General features: G+C 47.2%; 3 protein-coding genes across 19 annotated transcripts in view; 2 read left to right on the forward strand and 1 right to left on the reverse strand.

The window, feature by feature from the left end:
• cbfa2t3 (CBFA2/RUNX1 partner transcriptional co-repressor 3) overlaps positions 1-5,087 on the forward strand; it is a 108,455-nt gene extending 103,368 nt beyond the window's left edge. For all 13 annotated transcript variants that reach the window (XM_069901939.1, XM_069901938.1, XM_069901936.1 and 10 more), the window contains one exon: positions 761-5,087. In XM_069901939.1, coding sequence (XP_069758040.1) covers positions 761-1,042 — 282 coding nt within the window. In that variant the 3' untranslated portion in view covers positions 1,043-5,087. The remainder of the gene's footprint in view (positions 1-760) is intronic.
• trappc2l (trafficking protein particle complex subunit 2L) lies at positions 1-17,680 on the reverse strand. 5 transcript variants are annotated; one of them, XM_069901954.1, is made up of 5 exons: positions 17,587-17,680; positions 15,618-15,790; positions 15,101-15,188; positions 8,820-8,899; positions 1-2,880 (listed from the first exon to the last, which is right to left on the reverse strand). In XM_069901954.1, exons 1-5 carry the CDS (start codon positions 17,677-17,679, stop codon positions 2,784-2,786), a joined length of 531 nt encoding a protein of 176 aa, XP_069758055.1. In that variant the 5' UTR covers position 17,680; the 3' UTR covers positions 1-2,783. The 5 variants fall into 5 exon arrangements, with proteins under 5 accessions (XP_069758055.1, XP_069758057.1, XP_069758056.1 ...); XM_069901956.1 differs by lacking the exon at positions 1-2,880 and adding an exon at positions 3,422-5,059; XM_069901955.1 differs by lacking the exon at positions 1-2,880 and adding an exon at positions 6,003-6,519.
• The window catches only part of galns (galactosamine (N-acetyl)-6-sulfatase), a 27,263-nt gene continuing 18,860 nt past the window's right edge, over positions 17,652-26,054 (forward strand). Inside the window, exons 1-4 of the mRNA XM_069901952.1 lie at positions 17,652-17,780; positions 22,238-22,361; positions 23,266-23,340; positions 25,645-25,747. Coding sequence (XP_069758053.1) covers positions 17,667-17,780; positions 22,238-22,361; positions 23,266-23,340; positions 25,645-25,747 — 416 coding nt within the window. The 5' untranslated portion in view covers positions 17,652-17,666. The remainder of the gene's footprint in view (positions 17,781-22,237; positions 22,362-23,265; positions 23,341-25,644; positions 25,748-26,054) is intronic.

Genomic DNA, 26,054 nt, shown 5'->3' on the forward strand with positions numbered 1-26,054 from the left:
TTAAATGCAAGACTTTTATTTCAAACAACAGCTGAAACTGTTTTGTCAGAAGAATATACATGTAGAATAGGTAACTGAAGTGGAATCACGTCAACGTTGAAATTCTGTTCGATTGGAAGTAGAGGAGAGGATAAATATGTTTGGAATGGGGTGTACAATTATAAAGTACAACTGGATGAAATGGCCTTCTTTGCTTGTGTAAAAACATGCAAACACCTAAAGACAGCACACGTTTACAAGTGATTTATATGCAATAGATATATAAAAATATTGTTAAATAATAGATTCTCAGAGGGATCCAGTCTCACTGCCTGTGGGAAGAATCTGTTTCTCAGCTTGGTTTTGTCTCTGAAACTTCTGGATCTTTCCTGACAGGAGTAGCTGGAAGATGCTGTGTGCGGGGTGAGCCCTCTTAAGACAATTGTATGTAGGATAATCATCAACTGAAGCATGGTGGCCACATCGTTTATTGTAATTTCTATAATTCTGGGTGTATAATAGAATTGACACTCATCCTAAATCACAGATGTGAGAGTATGTGCCAGCTAGGTCTGAAAAAAATGGGACAGTATAGAGAGAACTTTGTTTCTACTCTGGAAGAGTTTGATAGGATGATTTAACCTGTGCTGTCCTGCCCTGGGAGTATACTCAAGCCTGAGTTTTCCATCCATCACATACTAACCATGAAAAGCTGCAACCATGGTTTTTAATCTAGTGTTTGATATTTGCATAAGTGATGGTTGGAGTTTGTGTCTTTCAGAGTTGCTGGAATTGTGGTCGGAAAGCCAATGAAACTTGCAGTGGTTGCAACACAGCCCGTTACTGTGGCTCCTTCTGCCAGCACAAGGATTGGGAGAAGCATCACCACATCTGTGGTGTAAACAACCAAGGCCCACAGTCTACCAGCACAGCTACCAGATCACCATCTGCTGGCTCTGGGTGCCAGCTTCAACCAGAGGTTCCCAGCAGTGGGACTGAAAGCCCCAGAAAGACTGAAACAATAATCTCCTCTCATTGCATCTCTCCACCCAACCCAATCTGAAACTGCCTCCCACTAATCAACCATGCAAATTCTCAACTACCTAATGACTTCATTAAAATGACCTCTGAATTACCTCTCTTTACTTGGTAATCCTGGGAGTTTCAACAGCTTCACTCAACCTAGATGAGACAAAGAAATCTATCTTTTCTTTTAAATACATTTTGGTTGTTTACTAAATGTTGGCAGCATCAGATTCTGAATGTTATCTGGAGATTTACCACTGGGCTGCAGCCTGCAATGAACTGTGGACAGAGACTCAAAGTTCAGCATTATCCACATTGGAAAAGTATGCTGCTTTAAAAATTCCAAAAAAACTGCCCACACTCCCACCAACCCTTTCCTTCCTTCACACACTGACTGCATGCCCTTTAACTTCCTCAGAGGTTTCTTTCCTTTGGACATCCTCCCATCCCCCCATTTTCCTTGCCCTGGGAAACCCACCCCTTCACATTCCTTGTGCTCAGACCACCTTGGCCTTGGATTCACCATACCGCCAATCCTTTGTGCCCTTGAATACAGCCCACCACACCTCCCCCCTTAAATGCCTCCCTCTCCCTGAATCTGCTCATGCCTGACTTACCCTTAAAAATCCCTACCCACATGCCCTTTCCCTCAGACCTCACGCTGTTGCACTGCATTCTAGAAATTCACACTTGCATCTCTAACATATACTGGGTACACGGTAACAAATTTTTCAAAACATAGTGTCAGACAATTCTTAACATTCACACATGAAAGACCACTCTCTATTCCACCTTACCAGTCAGCCAAGAAAATACCAAATGCACCTCAGCTCCACAGCAAACCCAAAGTCTCAATGCCCAAAGCACTGCCAGTTCCTCATGGAAGAGGAGCAGTGGTTTGAAGCTCACTGAGCAAATAAGCCATGGTATGCCTGCCAAAGGCACCAGCCCTAGAGGGGACAGCTTTTCAGTGGGTTTACAGATTTTACTAGTTACATTTGTGATTGTCAAACAATTGCAAAGGGATGAAGTTACAACGGAGTGGGGAAAAAGAAATGTGAAGAACTCGGCTTCAGTGACCTTGCTGGACAGATTATGATGAAGTATTAATAAATGACACTCATTTATTTTAAATGTCCTTTAAAACATGAATGAAGTTTTGAGTTGCTGCATTTTGATTTTCTCTTTTTCCTTACCCCCCCCCCCCCAATTTTTGGTGGGGATCGATTCACTGAGAACATTTTGATGTACAATACCCCTTGCTTGTGATCTTTCATTGTGGTCCTTCGTGTTGTCCAGATGTTTAATGCATGAACTGATTTCTCCTCCTACCCTCAGCCCATCCTTTCTCTTCCTCTTACTTCTCCCAATGGGGCACTACTACTTCCCTACTCTTTCCCTTTGCGTGTTCTTCCTCTGTTCCCATATCACTTTGATCATCTTCCTCTGGTGAATAATGGAGGGGGTCCAGCAGCCAGCATGTAATTGAGAACCACCCTCAGACTCAAGCAACCTAGTTCACAAGTGTGATCACCCAGAAGATGAGCTGATTAACTTTTCAGTTTCAACTCATTATAGAATCACAGCCAAGCTTTGGTGTCAAGATCGAGAAACCAACTGCTGGAGCAAGTCAGCGGGTTGGGTAGCATCTAAGGATGCAGAGGGACGGTTGGTTTTGTGCTGAGACCAAAATGTTAACCATCCCTCTGACCTGTAGATTTCCTCCAGTAGTTTTTCTTTTGCTTGAGGTTCCAGTGTTTGCATTCTCATGTTTGGTATCAAGATGTTGGTGACACTTGAAAAAGTAGCAGGATCATTCTTGTTGACAATTGTAGGCATTTTTCTTTGAACTGGCGATTTCCTTGAGAATCATACCTTTTGAGCAGCACAGGAGTTAATAACCAGGGGTTAGATCTGCATTCAATAATTAGCAAGAACACCTAGACACTGTAGTTCACTTTGACCCACTGCAGTGATGGATGAAGCATGTTACAAGATCTGAGTCCGTATCAGACAAGAGTGAACTTTCTCCAGATTTTTTCATTTCCCAATTGACCATTGTGGCTTTGAATGCACCATCTGTATAGCTGCACGTCTAATTGTTTGTCTTACCTGCACTGATACAAGAGCAGTGATTCTGGATAATGGCTAATGTTTTAAAGACCTATATCCTCAAATCTAATATTTATTTCCTCTATAGCAGAACACCATACTATAGATCTTGAATACTTTGAACTGGCCACTTGCTGTCCTGTGAAGTCAGTGTTTGTGTGGATGCAGGGGTTCATGGACTATCAGCTACGGTGGCAGTCTATGCTGAGGAGCAGAGCCCATTGTTTTCCAGTACCGATTCCTCAGAATACAATGCTGTAGAAAGCAGGGAGATTACCACTGGAGTGAAACAGTTGTTAGTCTATTTATTGTGTAATATGGATAATTTTATTTTTTATAAATATCAGAGATAATATATAACTTTCTGATTTTTGCAAAATGGCCATTTTCTGTTTCCAGCTTTTACTATTACCCAGTTTTTTTCCCATGCGACTTACACTTTAAAGTTCAACAATTACTGCACAAAGCTATTAGTCTCATTTTGACAGAAATTGGACCCATTCTCCTTGAATGCAAGATTCTCGAAGGAGCTGTGCTTGGAACTGCTCATTCTGACTTTCAGATGAAGTGCCAGCTAGATTTTTATGTTCAAGTTTCCAGAAAGGGCCATGCTCTAAGCTGAGGGATATATGGTGCCCTCCATCCAGTCCTGGGTTAAGTCCCATGCCTGATTTAATGCAGACTTTGTTGTCTAATGAATCTGTCTAAGATACTGAGAAATGGGCAACACGAGATACCAAATATCTGTCCCACGCCTCTGGTACTACATTGGTAGGTCTAGTGCAAAGCTGACAAGTTGAGAAAGTGGCTGTGGAAGAGTGGGAGCAAGTCGATACCTGCTCAGCTGTGGCTAAAGACTGAAATACTCAGAGCTGGACTGTGGCCAGTGGAGTCTGGATTAGCTCCACTCTTGACTTTGGAATGCCCCATTGATCCAGCTTGGCCTTAGCTCCACATAGCAAGTTGTGATCTGGGATGTTCTGCCTGCAAGGGCAGTAAAAGCAGATTCAGTAGAAATTTTCAAAAGGGATTTCCTGCTCTGAGCTGGCATGAGCTCAATGGGACAATTACTTCCTATGTTTACTTTTCTACAGTTCAGGCTGACCTTGATCCTCCCTGGCCTGCAGTCCAATATTTGAGTGCATTCTCCAAAAAGTGTATTATAAACCACAGAAATGAGAAATAAAGCAAAATAATTTGTCCGTACTCTGATTTGGTCATTTCCATGAAAACCCACAGACTATTGAATCCACCTTCTAGTCAACCAAAAATAGCACTTTATAAGATGTTCTATTTCCTTATGCAGTCTCATTACCATTCCTGCTCCAGTATTCCATGGAATCCTTGTCTGCCTCTTAAACCACTGTCGTTTCATCTAGTACTGCTCCAGACCTGCAGCATATATAATTACTGGTGCTCAGTTCCTGCAACTGTGCAACGTTGAAAACGTTGGTCATCAGTCCAGTGCCTCCTTAGAGGTAAAACATTTCTTAAGGGTTCACTGTTTACAATAGTCCAGTTTATCCCAATCTGTGCATTTCATTTCCCCCAATTATCCTGGTCAGTCCAGTCAGTCTGACTGCTCTCTCTAGCTGCTGCTGCTCTGTTCAGGTAGTTGGAGGCGAGAGATATGATGGAAGTATTGGTAGAATAGGTAGACAAAGTTGAAACTTCAGAAGTGAGCCTACCTCAAGGCAAACATTTGTTTCTCGTATCATTTGAGAAAGGTATCAGCAGCTGCTCAGAGTGGATAAATCTAATGTATTGAACATTTACTGTGCAATAATTCAAAGAACAGAAAACTGTACTTCCACTCGTAAGAGTTCTGTAGCCATTCCAGTGACATATTTGGGCATGCTCTTCCCCCTGATTTGGGCTTTGTGTGTACTGTTATATTCAGCTGTGATTGTAAAATTGAAACAGGTCTGTATTTATTCTGTACCTGTGTAATAAAAGGTTTTAATATCAGATTTAAGTTGCATTTATAGCAAACCTCAAGGGTTACAAAAGCAACTACACTGTTGTGCATATGCGGGTTCTTCGTGCACCAACCACTTCAGCATTTTCAAAGATCCATGCATTTACCTACCCAGATCAATGAAAAAGCAAACTCACTACAACCCCTTGTACCCACATTATTTCTGTGCTGCACTTAATGTACTCTACTGGCAAAGAAATGACTGCTTAATGAAGACATAGATGTGATTGTCACAGCATGAGAACCGGTTGTGCCCCAGAGTTTGCACCAACCATCACATTTACTTGATCCTTTTTTTTCACTTTCCCAAAAAATTCTACCAGCTACCCTTGCGGCAGCAGTCAATTAACCTGCCACCATACATTCTTGTGGTGATGGGGCGCGGGGGGGGGGGGGGGGAACCCATGCAGTCACAGAGAGAACATTCAAACATCACATGGACGGAACCTGAAATCAAGACAGTCCAGAACTCTGGTGCTGGGGCTGAATGAAATGGTCTAGCAACATTTTTAAATTGAGACTTCAGCAGAACCTTTCAGCTTGTATAATGTCAAGAGTGCAAAGAAATATTTGCACAGCAAGACATACAAGCAAATGTGACAGATTATCTTTTCACTGATACTGAGCAACATTATCAGGACCAAAAAAATGGAATGTCAATCTTCAGGCCATTTAATCGAGGACAGATGTTGCCCACCAAAGTGGAGCTGACATAATAGAAACTGCTCAAGAAAACTAACTGGAGGGATACTGCATTCTTTGTAATAATTAAATCCTTCTGCCTGTATTGTGATGGCAAGCTGAAAGTGTACAATTTGAGTTATCAGACTTGTAAATTGGAATACTGAAAAGCACAATTGGGAGAATCGAGAAAAGGCATAAATCACCAATGTATGACACCAGAATGTTGAGGACGAAATTATATTTACAATTCAACCAAAAATGGCAAAGAATACAGTCAAATGAGTCCATTATGCATGCACTAACTAGAAGCCTCAATTCCCTTACGAGAGATAGATGCAGAAATGTCACTGGCCCCTGAATTAATGCAACAGACCAGCAAAAGAGGAAATTAAGTTAACAAAATTATCCTTACGATTGGTGAAATTGGACCTTAGTCTTGCTTTGGATATGAGGTTTTGTTGGTGGTGATATAACGGGTTCAGCTTTGGGGATCAGGTAATTAAATGGCTCATTGATCTCAGAGTGGAGTCCTTGTGTGATTATTTCTGTGAAGCTCATGGAAATTGGGCATTATGTACACTTGAATGATAATCCTTGAGGAATTGAAGTTTTAAAAATGTCATCTGAATCAGTCTAAGTTTAGGACGCCAGTGAACAGCACAGGCATAGAGAGCAGGAACTCCAAGTTAAAGCCTCAGCACACCTGGACCATCATGCCTGAAACCATGTTGTCAAAGACCCTGAAACACACAGCAGAAGACCACCAGTTACTGGGAGCTCCTAAAAAACGGGATAATCACACACATTGTACCTATGCACCAAAATTCTTTCTTCCTGCAGCCGAACTTCTAAAGAAAATACAAAATTGTGAACTAATTAATTTAAGACTATAAATACACAAGATAATAAACATTCACAGTAATCCTGGTGCACAAAGAGACTTGCAATAGTGGAGATGCTGGGGTCTAGGGCAGTACACAAAGAGCTGGAGAATCTCAGCAGGTCACGCAGCATCCATAGAAAGCTAAAGGCAGTCGGAGGAGGAGGTATAGATGCAAGTATAGCACTTCTTGTGGTCACGGATAGGTACGGAGAGGGCCATTCAAGTGAAGGGTTGAATGAACGAGGGAGTCGTAGAGGGAGTGATCTCTACGGAAAGCAGAGAGGAATGGGGAATTTGTATCTAGATGGGGATCCCATTGCAAGTGGCAGAAATGACGGAGAATGCGGAGGCTGGTGGGGTGGTAGATAAGGATGAAGGGAACCCTGTCCTTGTTATGTCTACAAGGAAAGGGGCCAAGGCAAATGTGGAGGAAATAGAGGAGATGGGAATGATCCAGTTGAGGAGAAGCCTCATTTTCATCTCAGATGTCCTAGAATGGAAAGCTTCATCTTGTGAAACTGGAGGAGGACACCCCTGGCCTCACATACACTTGGTCCATCTCTGGTATTGCTTTTCCTCAAGCTCACTGCCTCCCATTTGGGAGACAAACTATCTTCAGACATTTTCTATAAATCTAGTGATTCACAGTTACATTGACTTACACCTCTTCCACTCGGTCTCCTGTAAGTATTTTATTTCTTTATCTCAATTCCTCCCTCCACCACTTATACATTCCAGTTGCTCTAATTATTTTGAGTCATTTGCCTGTTTAATTCACCTGGCAGAATGGAAGGAGGGCAGGAGTGGAGTTAACATGCAGCCATTTTCCCCTCCTACTTGTAGAAATGATCTTTGCTTGTTTCCAACTGAACAAATTTCCATCACCGTGGGGAGAAATTTACAGGCGAATTGATGGGTAAGTTGTTCTCACAGAGGTGGTGGGTACATGTACTGGACTGCCAGAGGAAGTGATAGAAGCAAGCAAGTACCATTACAATATTTGAAAGGTATTTGGACAGGTACATGGATAGGAAATATTTAGAGAGCTAAGTCCCAAACACCGGCAAATGTTATGTGTGGATAGGTCTCATAGGCTGAAGGACCATTTCGGTGCTGTAGAACTAACTAAGTCCAAATCTTGAAAAGCTGCAATACAGAACCACATGCATGTTAAATCGCAAGGTAGCATGCAACAGAGCTCAGTGACCCCATTGCTGACAATTAAATCAAACTCTGCCAGAGCTGGCATACCTAGTTCTAGACAAATAATAGGAATAGGCAATTCCAAAAACAGCACACCCTTAATCATAATTGGACCTAGACTGTGCTTGTTAAAGGTTGAAGCATTCAAACATCTTCAGTCAGAAGTGCTCATTGGATAATCCATCTTCCTCCTGAGGGCCCCATTACCACACATTTCAACTCCTCCATGTGGTATTCAGAAAAGGCTGAAAGGCCACAGGACCACCTAACGTCCCAGTGCAGTGTCCCCAGCATGAGCTGCACCTCTAGCCAAGCAGTTCCAGTACAGTTACAGAATGGACATCTACCGACAGGGTGAAAAATTGCCCAATTTGTCCCATCTACAAAAAAGCAGGACAAATCCATTTCCATTATTTATCATCTAGTCTGCTACTAACCTTAAAAAATATAAGATTCCATCAGCAGTGCTTTCTAGCGGCACTTATTTACCAATACCCTGCTCACTAACATTCAGTTTAAGTATTGTTAAGACTACCTGGGTCCAGGCTTACCAAAGCCTTGGACTAAAGAGAAGAGTATTACTCCCAACATGAGGTGAGAGTATCTGCCCACGGCACTGAGGCTGTGTTTGAAAACAATGGCATATCAAGGAATCATGGTAGAACTAATATCCATGGGCACTGAAGGCAAAATTCTTCATCAAATAAAGTCTAGAACAAAGAAAATGGCACTGTTCCCCTAGCATCTGTAGACCTCTTTGTTTAACTGGCTTTGTTCAACGACCTTAAACGAATTGAGAATTCTGGAAATACTCAGATGAAGCACCTTAACCCAACAGAAACCTGTCAACCCAATTCACAGATACCAACAGCCTTCACGGCTTCTGGCTAGGCTTTTTCATCATGAAAGACCCGAATTATTGCAAGCCCAAGTTTTGCATTGGACATCCCTTACTTGGACTGAATCACTTCTCCTGGATTGTAGAATGGATTACACATCACATCAGTGTAGGAATTGTGCAGTTTCCTGAACATCTGTGCAGGAAAAAACATAAAAGTAATAATGATAGTGTTACTCCAGCTCTCCATCAACAGAGATACAGGATGGAACCAGTCCCTTCCGCCCACCAGGTTCACGCTGATCATCCACTCACACATAAATCCCACTTTTCAACCTTCGCATAATCTTATCAATTTCACCCAGATTCCACCACTAAAGGTAATTAGAACCATCACGTCTTTAGGAAGTGGGAGTAAACCAGAACACTGAGGGAAACCCATGGGGTCACTGGAGAATGTGCAAACTCCACAGACAGCACTAATGGTCAGGATCCAACCTGGGTCTTGTGTACTGTGAGGCAGGAGGACTACTTGCACTACTGGGCCTCCCCATTAGTACACAAGTATTCTGCAGAGGGAACCAGATGAAAATCCAACAGGACATTCACTTGAGTTTGGAATTTCCTGAGACATTCCTGCACTGATGTTCTGAAGAGTAGCAGAGTGCCTCCTTACTTCTCTTGCCCTATCTTTTTTTTCCCCAAATATTATATTTTTAACTCTCCGATTTCTTTACAAAAAAAAACAGAAGTTCCCCCCCCCACCCTGCCCCTCTGTTCCACACACCATCAAGGCTCATATTTATGTTGATCATGAAAAATTCTACATGGGGAAGTCACCTGCGTTCATACTATAGCAGCATTTATTATCCTTTTTATTATTGTATTTATAATTACAACTGTGCCCCTATATGATCCAAATATGGCTGCCATATCTTAATAAATATGTCATATTTCTTCTTTAAGTTATATGTAATTTTTCCATAGGGATGCAACTATTCATCTCAGCAGTCCATTGTGCAATATGTAGAGGGGAGTCAGATTTCCATTTTTAGCCACTGCCAAGACTATTTTAACAAATGAAATTTGGAATTTGGTTAGTTTATTACTTATTTCAATAAAATTGCCCAAAAGATAAAGCTCTAGGTCGCCTGTGAAGGTCACCCATTATCCTTGTTAATATTTCAGTAATATCCTGCCAGAAAGGTCTCACCTTCACACATGGCCATGTTGAATGCAAGAACATTCCTATTTCTATCCCACACCTCAAACACATTTCCGATATTTCAGATTTTGATTTATGCAACTTCTGTGGTGTGAGATATAATTGGTTTAGGAAATAATGATGCACTAATCCAAATCTTGCATTTATAATTGATGTAATGCTATCCAAACACCAATCAGACCAACATATTTCCATTATTGCAATTCCTAAATCTGACTCCCATCTCTCTCTCTCTTGATCTCTGTAAACCTGTTTTGCACTTTTATTCTGGAGAGCATAGTACACCTTAGTTATAAATTTAGGTGTATTTCCCAACCAAATCGTTCATTCCATTTCACTAATTTCACATGGCGCCAGACCTGGCCCCCATTTTTTTCTAAGGAACAATCTTAGCTGGATAAAACAAAAGAAAGTCCCATATTTATTTCTTAAGACATGAGATCCCTTCATATAACAATCATTAATATATCCCTTTATCATACCATGAATTCAATACTTTGTTAGACAGATTCATCCACAGCAATACATTTTTACATAATAGTATTCTTAATGATAATACCTGCTTTTTTTCCCAATACACTCATTAATTTCTTGCCATATTCTAATCATATGTATTAATAAAGTGTTATTCATCTTTTTTTGTTATTTACAACTTCCCTTTATAAATAAAATCCTTCACTATTTCTTCTATTGAAATCAATCCCATTAAAAGGGGGATTGTCTTTTTCAAAAAAGTATGATAAAAATCTTGCTTGTGCAGATAAATAATATTTCTTAAAGTCCGGAAGTCTAAGTCCTCCCAACCTATAATCCCATGCTAGCTTTTCCAATGAAGTTCTCAGCTTGTATACCCTGGAGCCAGCTATACAATCCACAGGCTGTGTGCTACTGTGGCAGGGATGAGCTGCTCTGGTTGTGGTCTCAGCCAGTCTGATGCCAGCACTTAAGGACAGGTGTTGACTGCACTGCAACGCAAGTCTTGGCCTGCACCCTGGCTACCATACAGTATGCAGATGTTGTTACAGACCCACAGCACCCACGTTTTGGCAGGCTGCCAGATCTTGTCACCTCTCATCAGATCTTGCAGACCGTGTCTCCCTCTGCTTTTCTACACAGCTCTCCCAGCAGTGACGATTCCTTCTGGTGTCAGACTCTGCCCTGCAGGCCCACTTCATCCACTCTGTTGCTGCAGGTGCACCAGTACCTCTGCTGAACTGTCATGGCAGTGCAGACGGTAGGGGTTTGTATCAGCTTCCTGGTACAGCCCCAACATCAGTATCTCAACGTACACCACTGTACAGAGATCCTCCCTGATTCCATCAGCGCTTTTGCTCCTGGGAGCTGATTGAGGCTAATGTAAATGTACATTAAAATTAAACATTTATCAACAATTTATATTTTTTGAATAAAATCATGAGAAAAGGCTTAGACAATTGAATATTCAATTTCAAAACAATGTATTGTGCTGAAGCTTGTGTTTCTCCCAGGCAACAATTGGAATAATGAGTTGGTGAAAATGAGCAACCAATATTTGCTGCAAATATGGTTACCAGGAACCACAACAGGGTCCACCAGCTCCTACTTTATGCAACTACACACATCTCCTGATTCTGCATGCATACTTTATTTAATTAGCTGTAATTTGGTGACTTTTATATAACCACTAAAAAAAGAGCCTTACCTGCTATTCGCCTGTGCCTCCTTGCTGAAGACTCAAGCCAAAGCCTTAAGTTCCCATTCCCACACTGTCCACTCACACAATGGCTGCTCTGCTCTGTCCCTGTTTTACTTTTATTTCCTTCTGCTCCTGTGTAGCTCTCTCGCTCTGCCAATTGATTGGTCTGCCGCTAATGCACCAAGACCCAAGAATCAATCCTTTTTAAACTCTTCTCCCTGACATGAGAATAGCTCTCTCACTTTGCGAATCAATTGATCTGATGCCCTGCGACTGGGTTTCTCTTGGGTGCTCCAGTTTCCTCCTACTTCCTAAACGTGCAGGTTGGTGAGATAAATGACCAGTGTAACTTTCAACTAGTGTTGGTGGATAGTGGAATCTGGAAGAGTGATGGAATTTTAGAAAGAATTTAAAAGGAGTCAGTGCAGAATGGGTGCAAGTGAAGCAATGCATGTTGAAGGGACCTTTTCAGGGCTGTAAGAGTCCCAGTTACAATCACACTGGGATTTTTCTCCAGCTAAAGTCAGGGTTGGATTCTGCACGTGCACCTGACTTTGTGCACCACTGATCTGCATTGTCCCATCCAAGGGTCTCAGGGCAGAGATTGCATGGTGTAGATGCACTATGCATCACTCTCTACATTACCCAATCATACCCTCCAGGACAGCACTGTATTGTTCAGGTACTGAATGAATCTCTCTATACACTGTCCAGTCATGTAGTCCATATTCTGAGATTTAAGGTTTAAACAAAGAGAGAATTGGCCCATCACACATTTCCAAGGCAAGAGCAACAGAGGTTAGACAATAAATTTCCAAGTTCCACCACAAATTAACAAAATTGTTTGATAAAAGAATTATCAAAATTCTGTTGAATCACTTTGAATTCACATGTTCAGATGTGACTAAAAGATGGTTGTGGCTCATGGGTCAACCCTGATTCAGAGTGAGAGGGAGTCACGTGATGGACTAGTGGCTGGTCGTGTGGAAACAGCCCTCTCCAGAGAAAAGAAAAAAAAATGTGAAAAAGCAGAGCTCAATAAACATAAAATACAAGAGAAAGATAAAGTTACAGAGAAGAGTCAGAAGATGGCACCCAAAAGAGAAAAAGTAAGAATAACAGAGAAAAGTGAAGAAAGAAAATCACTGGAGAAGAAAGAAAAAGGCCTTACCTGCACATTGGAGCAGAGAGCCACCGTGGAGAGGAGCGGCTGATATCCAGTGTTGGTGAGTCCCCAGAGGAGCGGTGTCCTCCTGACTGGCGGACTCCAAAAATGGCTCTCAGAGCCAAGAAGAGGTGCACAACTGCGTATGCGCGAAAAGTTGCCCTTGCACAGTGCGCAAGTAAAAGAAAAGGTTAACGCCGGCGGGAGGGGGACTCAGCTGAGGAGCGGCCAGCTGAGAGACACCCTGTATCGGGGCGTTCGGCTGGGGGAAGTAAACAAGAAAGAAGTAGAATGGTGAGAAAGAGAATGAAAGGCTGGAAGAGGGTGAGTGACAACAGGGCGACCAACAGGGGGATGACCTGCAGCAGGAGACCCAGCAGAGGGTTGACCAGCAGCGGGTCGACCTGCAGCGGGGGCCCCAGCAGCAGGTCGACCTGCAGCAGGGGGCCCAACAACAGGAGACACAGCAGCTGGAGGCCCAGCAAGGATACAGAAGCAGCTCACCAGAGAAGGATGAAGATACAAAGATACAGAGAAGAAGATGACACAGATATAGATACAGACACAGAAGAAGAGGAGGAAGACCAAGAATTTCGAAGGAAAGAATGTAAAATAGAAGGACAAAGTTTAGATAAAGCCTTTTTCAAAGAACAAATTAGGTCATTAAAAGAATGGCCATCATTAGAATTTAGTTCAATCAAAGGAAAAATGAAAAGAGCTGAAGACAGAATGCAAAGCTTAGAGTTGGTCATGACTGAAATAGGAAAAAGAGTAGAAAATGTGGAGGAACGAGAAGCTGCTGTAGAAATGGAGATAAATGATTTAAGAGGGAAGTTGGAAGAGCGGGAATAAAATTAAAGAGACACAAGATTTATTGTCACAAAAAATTGACGTATTGGAAAACTACAGTAGGCGAAACAACAAAAATAGTTAGTCTGAAAGAAGGCAAAGAAGGGTCAGATATGAAAGAATTTATAAAAGGATGGATTCCGAAGGTGCTGGGAACAACAGATTCACATGAACAAATAGAAATCGAAAGGGTGCATAGGGCACTAGTACCGAAACCGTCGCCACATCAAAAACCAAGATCCATATTGGTAAAATTTCTAAGATATTTGACAAGAGAAAACATACTGGAACAGGCAAGAAAGAAGGTGAGAGAAGACAATAAGCCGTTGGAATATAAGGGACAAAAAATATTTTTTTACCCAGACATAAGCTTCGAACTTTTAAAGAGGAAGGAATTCAACACGGCGAAAACAATCTTATGGAAGAAAGGATGTAACTTTATATTAAGACATCCAGCAGTACTCAAAGTATTCATTCCTGGGGAATGGAATAGACTGTTCTCAGACCCAAAGAAAGCCCAAGGATTTGCTGAACATTTGCAGGACGGGAGGAGAGGAGGATGAGTGGCAAGAAGGATGACCGGCAAGAAAATATACAAAAATATGTAAAAATATAAAGTAAAGATCATGTATATATAAAGATTTAAAGATGGATAAGAGAAAGGGAAGAAGGAAAAGAAAGAGAGAGCTTTGTTATAAGTATAGGAAAATAGTGTTCTCTGGGGGTGGGGCGAAGAATGGTCACTGCGAAATCGGTTGACACTTGCGAGTGAGTTCGCAAACCGAATGGAAAGGGGAGTTGTGGTTGCTGTCAAGGGACAGGAGGCAATCCAAGGAGAGGAGGTTCATTTGGGGTTAAAGGGTTATTGCTTGTGGGGATTGTGGGGTATTTCATGTCTTAAATGTGTTGTCATATATTGAGATTAAAAAGGAAAACTTAAAAAACAGTAATGGAAAAAAGGGATGGAGGTGGTGAAGAGGCGGAAAGGAAGTGAAAATAAAGATATAAGATGGCCACGTTGGACCATATGAATATAAACATTAATGGAAATATATATCCAAGTTTAAGTGTATCCCATTGGAAAAAAAAATCACATATAATTTAAAAGACAAAGTTACAATGTTTGAAAAAACCTGGGAACCACATATAGAAAATAACAGAGACGGCCAAGGACCACCACCACCTAAAATGGTAAGAAGATAAACACGATCAGATTTATTCCTTTTGTATAAAGATATTGTTTTATTGTATTTTATATGTCCAATATTTACTGTTTTTGGTGGGGGGTGCGAAGGGGGGAAGGGAGGGATGGGGGAAAAAAAAAGAGAAAATGTCACTGTGAATATTTAAAAGATGCATCTGTAAATATATTGGTTGATATGGTTCATAGTGCGATAAATAGAGAATTTTTTTAAAACCCTGATTCAGAGTAATCTTCCTGTCAATTACTGCCACACTTCATCCATAGACAAGAGTAACTTACACTACGAATTTCATTGTCCCTCAGAGCTATATTGGAAGAATCCACGACGATGACAAATTTCACTTTAGTATTGGTGACGTAACCGTATCTGGAGACAGAGATTAAGGTTGAAACTTGAACAGCAGTGGCTCCCCAGAGACCAACTGTCCCTCCTGGCAGCATAGGCACATCATGAATTTTACATGCAATCCCCCTCCCCACCACTCAGCCCACCCTGGGAGCCATGACATATCATGAGGTTTCATTGCAATCGCCCTCCCCAGCACCATGCTCCACACCACCATCACCAGTGCAGTCACCCTCCCCAACACCATGTACCTCGCTCGCTCCTGGCAGAGTCAGAAGTAGAAACCCTTTAGTAAACAACTCTGTCAAAGGGCAGGGCTCTCTCCATTACTGTGCCTTTACTTCACTCCCCAAACCCTTTCCCAGAAACAACCTCCTCCCACCCTGTCCCAAAACCCAACAATCCTTGTCCCAATATCTAGCCTACGTTCTCTGTGTTTAAGAAGGATACACTTTGTAATCCTCAGTGGGGTAAAGCAGCCCCAAGTACAACTCCCTTTGATCCACCAACGCCTTCCCTACTGCTGAAATCTTCTCCTCCACAACATCCAGCGAAGTGTGCACTGTGTAGTGAAACTTCAGCTCATTCTCCGTTGGAACCGTCTTTATGTACAGGGGATAATTCTGCACAAGAACAGCAGATAGTATCAGCATAAGATGACACCAGGAAAAACAAAGGCCACAATCAGGTCATCCTAGATTCTGTACTTTAAATGAATGGGAGTGGAGGTAGGGAGGGTGGGATGGGAAGGGGGGGGTGGGGGGGAGAAAACGACACTGTATATATTTGAAAAGGAAAATGTATGTATCTTGATCAATGTGGTTTATGGTGTGAAAAATAAAAAAAAATTTTTTAAAAATCAGGTCATCCTTCTAGCATTAACAATGATGCTACAAGGTACGTCACAGGAGAGGTATCAAAGAAACACTGTTCCCAAGCCACAGAGAATTATCAGAGCAAATGATGAAAAAGTTCAGGTTGAGAGAATGAAGCTGGGCAGTTGGATGATGAAGAAGGACAGACCATCCTGGAGGAAAAATTCTCTATTATCATGGTAAGTGTCAGTTGGCAGGGATGCAATTGAACAAAACTGGGCTAAAAGCAGGTTGAACCACTGCCTCACAGCTCAGATGCTCCTGTTCAATCCTGGCTCCTCCAACTATCTGAGCTGAGTTTGCACATTCTCCCAGTGACCATGTGTTTCCCCTGGGTGCTCCAGTTTCCTCCCACATCCACAAGCTATGTGTGGGTTGGTGGGTTAACTAGCCACTGTAAATTCACCCTAATGTGTAGGTGGGGGGAGCTGATGAGAACATGGAGACAACAGGAAAATGAGACAAGGTTGGTGCAGACTGATGGGCTTTCATTTATGTTGTAAATGTAGCTGGAGAAATTTCAGGGTAAGTATGCTCTCACTTTTAAGAGACTATTATTTAGTTACATGGAACTGAGAAAAAAATGGAGGGTTAGGCAGCAGGAAATTTCGAGGTAGTGTAAAAACACAAAAAGCTGGAGAAACTCCTAATCTGTGACTGGAGTCTTCACCATAGAGAAGGCCACAAAGGGAGCTCTGGATGCAGTAAATCAGTCCTGTGAATATAAAAGTTAGACCCCGGCCTGTGATGAGGGAGGAGGTATTGGCACAAGTGTACACATCCTATGGTCACAGGGGAAGGTCCTGGGGGTGGGGAGGGGAAGGAGGCGATAGGTTGGGAGGGATGAGTACAAGGGAATCACGGAGAGTGGAGGAGAAGGAAAAATGTGATGGGATCCTGTAGTAAGAGCTGGAAATTCTAACAGATAATGTGTTGCATATGGAGGGTGGTGGGGTGGTAGGTGACGATGAGGGGGATTCTATGTTTGTGGTTCCCCGCTCTCCACTGCACTCATTATATCCTCAAATAATTCCAATAAATTGGTCAAAGATGACATTCATTTTCTGAATCCATACTGCATCTGTCTAATGGAACTATTTCTCATCCTCCCCTCCTACTACCCTTCTCCCCTCCCCTCCTAACTAGCCTTCTCCCTCCCTCCCTTTTCCCTCCTTCCCTGCTTTCCCCTTCCCCCTCCCCTCCTACTACCCCCCTCCTCCCCTCCCTTCCCCCCTCCCTTCCCCCCTCCCTTCCCCCCCTCCCTTCCCCCTCCCTTCCCCCCTCCCTTCCCCCCTCCCTTCCCCCCTCCTCCCCCTCCCTTCCCCCCTCCTCCCCCTCCCTTCCCCCCTCCTCCCCCTCCCTTCCCCCCTCCTCCCCCTCCCTTCCCCCCTCCTCCCCCTCCCTTCCCCCCTCCTCCCCCTCCCTTCCCCCCTTCCCCCTCTTCTCCATCATCTCCATCCATCCTCCTCTCTTCCCCACTCCATCTGAACAACAGTCGCAACACTGGGCCGAACCCAGCCGCCGCAATTTCTACTCAGTTTCACCTCCTTGGCGATCACCGCCACGCACACCGCCATCTTCCGTCGCCTCACGTGATCGTCAGCATCATGTGTCAGCGAGTCACATGACGCGAGCATTCACCGATATGGCTGCAATGAGGACCGTCCTTTGGCTACTGCTGGCGGCGGCGAGCGAGGGTGGGAGCGCGCCCAACTTCATCATTCTCCTCATGGATGACGTGAGTCAGCGAGGCGCGTTCACATCACTTCGCAATCCCGCTTGCAGCCCTTCCCCCGTGGGGACAATCCCCTTCCCCACCCTCGCTCCCCCTTCCCCACCCTCGCTCCCCCTTCCCCACCCTCGCTCCCCCTTCCCCACCCTCGCTCCCCCTTCCCCACCCTCGCTCCCCCTTCCCCACCCTCGCTCCCCCTTCCCCACCCTCGCTCCCCCTTCCCCACCCTCGCTCCCCCTTCCCCACCCTCGCTCCCCCTTCCCCACCCTCGCTCCCCCTTCCCCACCCTCGCTCCCCCTTCCCCACCCTCGCTCCCCCTTCCCCACCCTCGCTCCCCCTTCCCCACCCTCGCTCCCCCTTCCCCACCCTCGCTCCCCCTTCCCCACCCTCGCTCCCCCTTCCCCACCCTCGCTCCCCCTTCCCCACCCTCGCTCCCCCTTCCCCACCCTCGCTCCCCCTTCCCCACCCTCGCTCCCCCTTCCCCACCCTCGCTCCCCCTTCCCCACCCTCGCTCCCCCTTCCCCACCCTCGCTCCCCCTTCCCCACCCTCGCTCCCCCTTCCCCACCCTCGCTCCCCCTTCCCCACCCTCGCTCCCCCTTCCCCACCCTCGCTCCCCCTTCCCCACCCTCGCTCCCCCTTCCCCACCCTCGCTCCCCCTTCCCCACCCTCGCTCCCCCTTCCCCACCCTCGCTCCCCCTTCCCCACCCTCGCTCCCCCTTCCCCACCCTCGCTCCCCCTTCCCCACCCTCGCTCCCCCTTCCCCACCCTCGCTCCCCCTTCCCCACCCTCGCTCCCCCTTCCCCACCCTCGCTCCCCCTTCCCCACCCTCGCTCCCCCTTCCCCACCCTCGCTCCCCCTTCCCCACCCTCGCTCCCCCTTCCCCACCCTCGCTCCCCCTTCCCCACCCTCGCTCCCCCTTCCCCACCCTCGCTCCCCCTTCCCCACCCTCGCTCCCCCTTCCCCACCCTCGCTCCCCCTTCCCCACCCTCGCTCCCCCTTCCCCACCCTCGCTCCCCCTTCCCCACCCTCGCTCCCCCTTCCCCACCCTCGCTCCCCCTTCCCCACCCTCGCTCCCCCTTCCCCACCCTCGCTCCCCCTTCCCCACCCTCGCTCCCCCTTCCCCACCCTCGCTCCCCCTTCCCCACCCTCGCTCCCCCTTCCCCACCCTCGCTCCCCCTTCCCCACCCTCGCTCCCCCTTCCCCACCCTCGCTCCCCCTTCCCCACCCTCGCTCCCCCTTCCCCACCCTCGCTCCCCCTTCCCCACCCTCGCTCCCCCTTCCCCACCCTCGCTCCCCCTTCCCCACCCTCGCTCCCCCTTCCCCACCCTCGCTCCCCCTTCCCCACCCTCGCTCCCCCTTCCCCACCCTCGCTCCCCCTTCCCCACCCTCGCTCCCCCTTCCCCACCCTCGCTCCCCCTTCCCCACCCTCGCTCCCCCTTCCCCACCCTCGCTCCCCCTTCCCCACCCTCGCTCCCCCTTCCCCACCCTCGCTCCCCCTTCCCCACCCTCGCTCCCCCTTCCCCACCCTCGCTCCCCCTTCCCCACCCTCGCTCCCCCTTCCCCACCCTCGCTCCCCCTTCCCCACCCTCGCTCCCCCTTCCCCACCCTCGCTCCCCCTTCCCCACCCTCGCTCCCCCTTCCCCACCCTCGCTCCCCCTTCCCCACCCTCGCTCCCCCTTCCCCACCCTCGCTCCCCCTTCCCCACCCTCGCTCCCCCTTCCCCACCCTCGCTCCCCCCTTCCCCACCCTCGCTCCCCCCTTCCCCACCCTCGCTCCCCCCTTCCCCACCCTCGCTCCCCCCTTCCCCACCCTCGCTCCCCCCTTCCCCACCCTCGCTCCCCCCTTCCCCACCCTCGCTCCCCCCTTCCCCACCCTCGCTCCCCCCTTCCCCACCCTCGCTCCCCCCTTCCCCACCCTCGCTCCCCCCTTCCCCACCCTCGCTCCCCCCTTCCCCACCCTCGCTCCCCCCTTCCCCACCCTCGCTCCCCCCTTCCCCACCCTCGCTCCCCCCTTCCCCACCCTCGCTCCCCCCTTCCCCACCCTCGCTCCCCCCTTCCCCACCCTCGCTCCCCCCTTCCCCACCCTCGCTCCCCCCTTCCCCACCCTCGCTCCCCCCTTCCCCACCCTCGCTCCCCCCTTCCCCACCCTCGCTCCCCCCTTCCCCACCCTCGCTCCCCCTTCCCCACCCTCGCTCCCCCCTTCCCCACCCTCGCTCCCCCCTTCCCCACCCTCGCTCCCCCCTTCCCCACCCTCGCTCCCCCCTTCCCCACCCTCGCTCCCCCCTTCCCCACCCTCGCTCCCCCCTTCCCCACCCTCGCTCCCCCCTTCCCCACCCTCGCTCCCCCCTTCCCCACCCTCGCTCCCCCCTTCCCCACCCTCGCTCCCCCCTTCCCCACCCTCGCTCCCCCCTTCCCCACCCTCGCTCCCCCCTTCCCCACCCTCGCTCCCCCCTTCCCCACCCTCGCTCCCCCCTTCCCCACCCTCGCTCCCCCCTTCCCCACCCTCGCTCCCCCCTTCCCCACCCTCGCTCCCCCCTTCCCCACCCTCGCTCCCCCCTTCCCCACCCTCGCTCCCCCCTTCCCCACCCTCGCTCCCCCCTTCCCCACCCTCGCTCCCCCCTTCCCCACCCTCGCTCCCCCCTTCCCCACCCTCGCTCCCCCCTTCCCCACCCTCGCTCCCCCCTTCCCCACCCTCGCTCCCCCCTTCCCCACCCTCGCTCCCCCCTTCCCCACCCTCGCTCCCCCCTTCCCCACCCTCGCTCCCCCCTTCCCCACCCTCGCTCCCCCCTTCCCCACCCTCGCTCCCCCCTTCCCCACCCTCGCTCCCCCCTTCCCCACCCTCGCTCCCCCCTTCCCCACCCTCGCTCCCCCCTTCCCCACCCTCGCTCCCCCCTTCCCCACCCTCGCTCCCCCTTCCCCACCCTCGCTCCCCCTTCCCCACCCTCGCTCCCCCTTCCCCACCCTCGCTCCAGGTTCGTACAGATCAGCAACGGGTCTTCCACATTACCATTCACCCCATTCCCAATGGCCACATCCAGTCCATATCCCTCCAAACCTATCCTATACATGCAAAAATACAGGAGGTTACTCAGCACCCCTAGGAGGTAGCTGTGTTCCAATGTTTCGGGCCTGAGCCCTTCTTCAAGGAATAAGCTGAATTAACAGAAAAAGAGGGGGGTGGAGACAAGAACAACAGAAAGTGTTAATTGGATTTGGTAAGGGGAGAGGTGAGAATTGATTATGTCCATGTGATAAGAGACAGGAAAATAGGAGAGAGGCAAGCTGGGAGAAGACAACAGGGGAAGAAGTGGGGTGGTGGGGGTTAAAGAAAAGCCATCTGGTTGGAAGGTACCTTGTCAAAATATGAGGTATCGTCCCCTTGGTACCTACCCCTGTGACTACAATAGATGCTCCACTTAGGCTACACCTCCTCCCTCACCACCTTTCAAGGCCCAAATAGTTCTTTCAAGTGAGACACTTACACGTGAATCTTCATGGGTCATCTACTGCATCCAATGCTCCTGTTGTGGTCTCCTCTACATCAGAGACTGGACACAGACTGGGAGATCGCTTTGTTGAGCACCCTTGCTCTGTACATCCCAACAGCATGGATCTCCCAGTAGCCACCCTTTTCAATTCCCTTGCAACATATCTATCCATGGTCTCATGCACTGCCAGACTGAGACCAACTGCAAATTAGAGGAACAACACCCCCAACCGGATGACATTAATGTCAACTTCTCTGGCTTTTGTTTAAAACCCCCCACCCCACCCCATTTCTTGCCCTGTTGCCTACCCCCAGTTCTGTCTCTCTCCTTTGTTCATGTCTCCTTTCACACAGATGTAATCAGTTCTCATGTCGCCCCTTATTCTATCCAATTAACACCTTTTGTTGGTCTGGATTCCTCCCCCAGCCGGCATTGTCTGTATTCTGAGATTTCCTGCTCTTTGCTCATTCTGCTTATTCCTTTAAAAAGGCTCAGGCCTGAAATGTCACTAATATATCTTTGTCTACTGTGGGCATTGAAAAATGGGCTGATTTTCTCCAGCATTTCAGAGAGTTTTACACCAACCTGTGCTCACATGTCCTGCGGTTGTGGGGGCGGGGGGTGGAAACGACTGTCAACTGATATCCCATCTTGAACTCGATGCCTCAGTTTATGAAGGCAAATATACCAAATGCCTTCTTATTGCCATTTGTCTTGCCATTCTCAGGGAGCTGTGGACTTGAACCCCAAGGTCTCTTTATGTCAACGATTGCTGAGTTCCTGCCATTTTCCCTGTGTGTCTGACCAGAATGTCACTTGCCCGCCCTTATTCTCCCTCTTCCTTTCCCCACTCACCTGTCCTTCCCTCACCCTGTATTTTTCCCTCCCATCTGTTCATGCAACCAGACTCCTGTTCCTCAAATGAGTACTCTGAGCTCCTGGTAAGGTCACCTCTTTCTCCATGGCTTCCTGCAGATGGGATGGGGTGATCTTGCTGTCTTCGGGGAACCTTCAAGAGAGACTCCCAATCTGGACCGAATGGCAGCCGAAGGGATGCTGTTCCCCAATTTCTACACTGCCAGTCCACTCTGCTCCCCATGTAAGTGTGTATAACTGACCAACACTCAACTTTTTTCATGCCTCCATATTAGTGCTCTGGGGCAGGAAGTAAAAGGTATTGGTGTGCCGAGACGGTAATGGAGCAGCGGGTTGGTGGGGGGGGGGTGCATGTTGGGGTATTGGAGCTTCCTACCTCTAAATTACACCCTCACCTCACCTAAATTTATTTGCAGCAGCCAGTTAACCCACTCTTACAGACATTTGGAAAGGTATGGTCAGATTAGCGACTATCAACATGGCTTTGTGCAGGGCAGGTCACATCTTACAAATGAGTTTTTTGAGGAGGTGATAAAGGTAGTTGATGAGGGAGGGCAGTGGATGTTTTCAACATGGCCTTTAATAAAGCATTTGACAAGGTCCATTGTGGTTTGCATTTAGAATTGGCTGGCTCTTAGAAGATAAAAGGCTGGAGGCCTGTAACCAATTTTTAAAAATTTAGACATTCAGTACATTAGATATTAAGCCCTTGTAATACTGTAACTTTGGTTACCCCTTGCAGGAAGGGTGTGGGGTCTTTGAAGAGAGAGAGTACAGAAGAGATTCACCAGGATGTTGTCTATTTAGGGGGCGTGTGTTATGGGGAGAGTTTGGACAAATTTTTTTTTTATGGAGCATCTGAGGCTGAGGGGAGACCTGAGAGATGTATGATGCATTGATAGGGTGGACAGTTAGAACCCCAGCATTTAAGGTGACACGGAGTGTCGTTTAAAGGAGATGTACAGGAACGTTCCTTACACAGAGTGAAGGAATGGGCTGCCAGGATGTTCGTGCCAGAATTCTATGGGTTGTTGTGCATGATGTGGATTGGCTTGTCTGAATTTCTCTAATTGTGGTGCTTAGTATTGATTGGAGTGACTGAATTCCTTCCTTTTCTCCCCCTGCAGCTCGTGCAGCACTGTTGACTGGGCGTCTTCCCATCAGAAATGGTTTTTATACAACAAATGCTCATGCCCGGAATGGTAAGGAACCCCCTTTGGTCACCTCCAAGTGCTGAAATTAATGTCTTGATGAAACTGCTTTGCACAGGAGTGCCAAGCTGGAGAAGAGTTGGTACTGGGGGAGCACCACACTGAGGGCACTGGGTTGCGTGTAGGGGTGGGGGATGGGGTCTATGGAAAGATATTGACAGGTGAGCTGCTGTGCACCTAATCAGCACTGGGAGAAACTGATGATGGACTGGAGACATGCTGGTAGTTTGGAAGAGGTTTGGAATATTAAAGGCAAATGGAGCTCTGAGGCTTTGGAGTATGCGGGAAATAAGCACCACCTTCCTTGCACCAATCGTAGAAATATTTGTCACCATGTTTAGCCAGCAGTGCGTGAGCTTCCATCTGAGACCCACATCAGCACAGAAGGAAACCTTCAACTGATTCATGGTATTAAGAAACACGGGGAGCACTGGCTAATCATTTTGAACCAGACTAGAACTCTTGTTATAAAGCTCATTACAACAGTCCAGAACGAGCTGTTCAGTTATAACACAGGTTTTCACCTGGAAAATTGGCCAGTTGTGTCCTGGTCCTAATACTGGCTGGATCTAATGTGGATCACCACCCCATCAGTTTTCATTCAATTATCAGGAATGTGGTCACCAGTACAGTCAGAGATCGGGCACTCTTCAAAAAATTTCTTCCTCAACTCCTGATCTCATCATGGCCTTAGTGTGGGCAGGAATAACAGAGTGATTGCCTTCGTGTTTGACTGCTGTTGGCATCAGGGAACCATGCTAGAACTAATCAGTGGTGTTCATTGGCTGAAGACATGTCTTGTGCAAAAAAAAAGATGATTCTGAGCAAATATTCCATCCCAGGACATTATTGCAAGAGTTCCTCTGCAGATGGTCCTCAGATCTGAAGTAGGAGTGAACCATTCACCCCTTCATCCCTGCTCCACCATTCTGTACCTTACATCATGTTCCTGCTCTGATCCCATGTTCCATATTTCCTTTAGTAACCAAAGAAGCAACAATCTCAGGCTTGAAAACAATCCACCTGAGGCTCTACAACTCTTGTAGAAAATTCAAAGATTCACCTCCCCCTGACTGAAGAGTGTTTGTTTCAGATCAGTCCTGGTTCTAGTGATGTTGTACAACTCCACATCCAGCTCAAGGCCAAGACTTTCAAGGTCACCATTTCTCTACTTAATCTTTTCTCTCCAACAAACCATCTTCAGCTGCTTCATTGTTAAGTTTCCATCCATCATAGGGCCAGAATATCTGCTGACTGACCTCACAGCTTTCTCTGAAACTTCTCAGAAGATGAAGTAGCTGATGTCAGCTACCCCAGAGTTTATGATGGATGGCTAAATGGCAAATGACTTTCATGCAAATACCAAGGAGGAACAATCTCCAATGAGAGAGAACATGACTGTTTCTGTCATCAATGAGTTCCCAATCATCACCATTGATGGGAAACTCAACTGCACCAGGCACATGAATACAGCATTTCCAGAACAGGCTAGAGGAAGGGTCTCAGGCTCACTCCTAACACTGGGAAATCTTTCCTCCATCGATGAGAGTGGGAGTGCGATGGAAAGTTTTCTGTTTACCTGGAAATGACAGCAGTTCCAACAATACTTGAAACTTGACAACATCCAGGACAAAGAAGACTGCTTCACAGGCAATAACACTGGACTATCCTCCCTCCATGGCAATGCACAGTGGTTGCAGAAAGCACAGAACAAACCGCATAGAACACCGCCCAGGCCAAACTATGCACCACCCAGGCTGCACTGATCACTGCCCAGACCACAAGAAACATGCACGCCATACAGAGCACTGCTCACACTGAATAGAGCCCTATCCAGACTACTCCCACAGCAGCTCTCAAATCTTCAGCCTCTATCTCTAAGGGAGGGCAGGAAATAGAGTCCTCCCCCTTTCCTGCATGTCTGAGTTGGAAATGCATCGTTTTCCTCCCCAGGAGCACTGTGGGGTTACCTGCAGGAATTGGGAAGCAGCTCACCACTGCCTGCTCGAAGACCTTCAACCACAAGCATCCTCTTAACACTTGCTTTGAGACCTCCTTCCCTGACCAAAGTTTTGAGTGGCTTGATGGCAGATATTATTGGTTAATGTTCCTGTGAACATTTTGCTTTGTTAAAGATATGATGTTAGTACATTTGTTGTGTGTCTCCCGCCCCCGCCCCCCCCCCCCCCCCCCCACCCAGGCCTGACTGGTGAAAGAAGATTGAATAAATGAAAGTGTTCATTCTTGCTACCTCTGTTTACCCTCCAAGTGACAGTGCTGCCTCTTTCTCTCCAGGGTACACACCACAGGAAATTGTGGGAGGAATTCCTGCCTCTGAGATTCTGTTGCCAGAACTCCTGAAGAAGACAGGATATTCCAGCAAAATCATTGGGAAATGGTTGGTCAACAAAAGTCTTCACAAAATGTTTGGTGTAACATATACTCAAGATCAGTGTGTGATTTTGCTCATTAGCAGATTAGTAGCAGGCCATGATAAATTACTGCTTCAAATACCTATTCCTTTCTTCTCTTTAGTTCATCCTCGACGACTCCCACAGTGTGGAAATGGGCAAGCTCAGCTTGTCCATGCCCAACAATGTGCCTTCCTGCTTTATCCCCCACATTAGGCCCACATCCCACCAAATCCCCTACCATCCGTGTAGTTATTCAGGTGTTTCTTACAAGAAGCTAATGAACCTACCTCC

The sequence above is a fragment of the Narcine bancroftii genome, chromosome 10 (genome assembly GCF_036971445.1).
Source record: "Narcine bancroftii isolate sNarBan1 chromosome 10, sNarBan1.hap1, whole genome shotgun sequence".
NCBI classification, from domain to species: Eukaryota; Metazoa; Chordata; class Chondrichthyes; order Torpediniformes; family Narcinidae; genus Narcine; species Narcine bancroftii.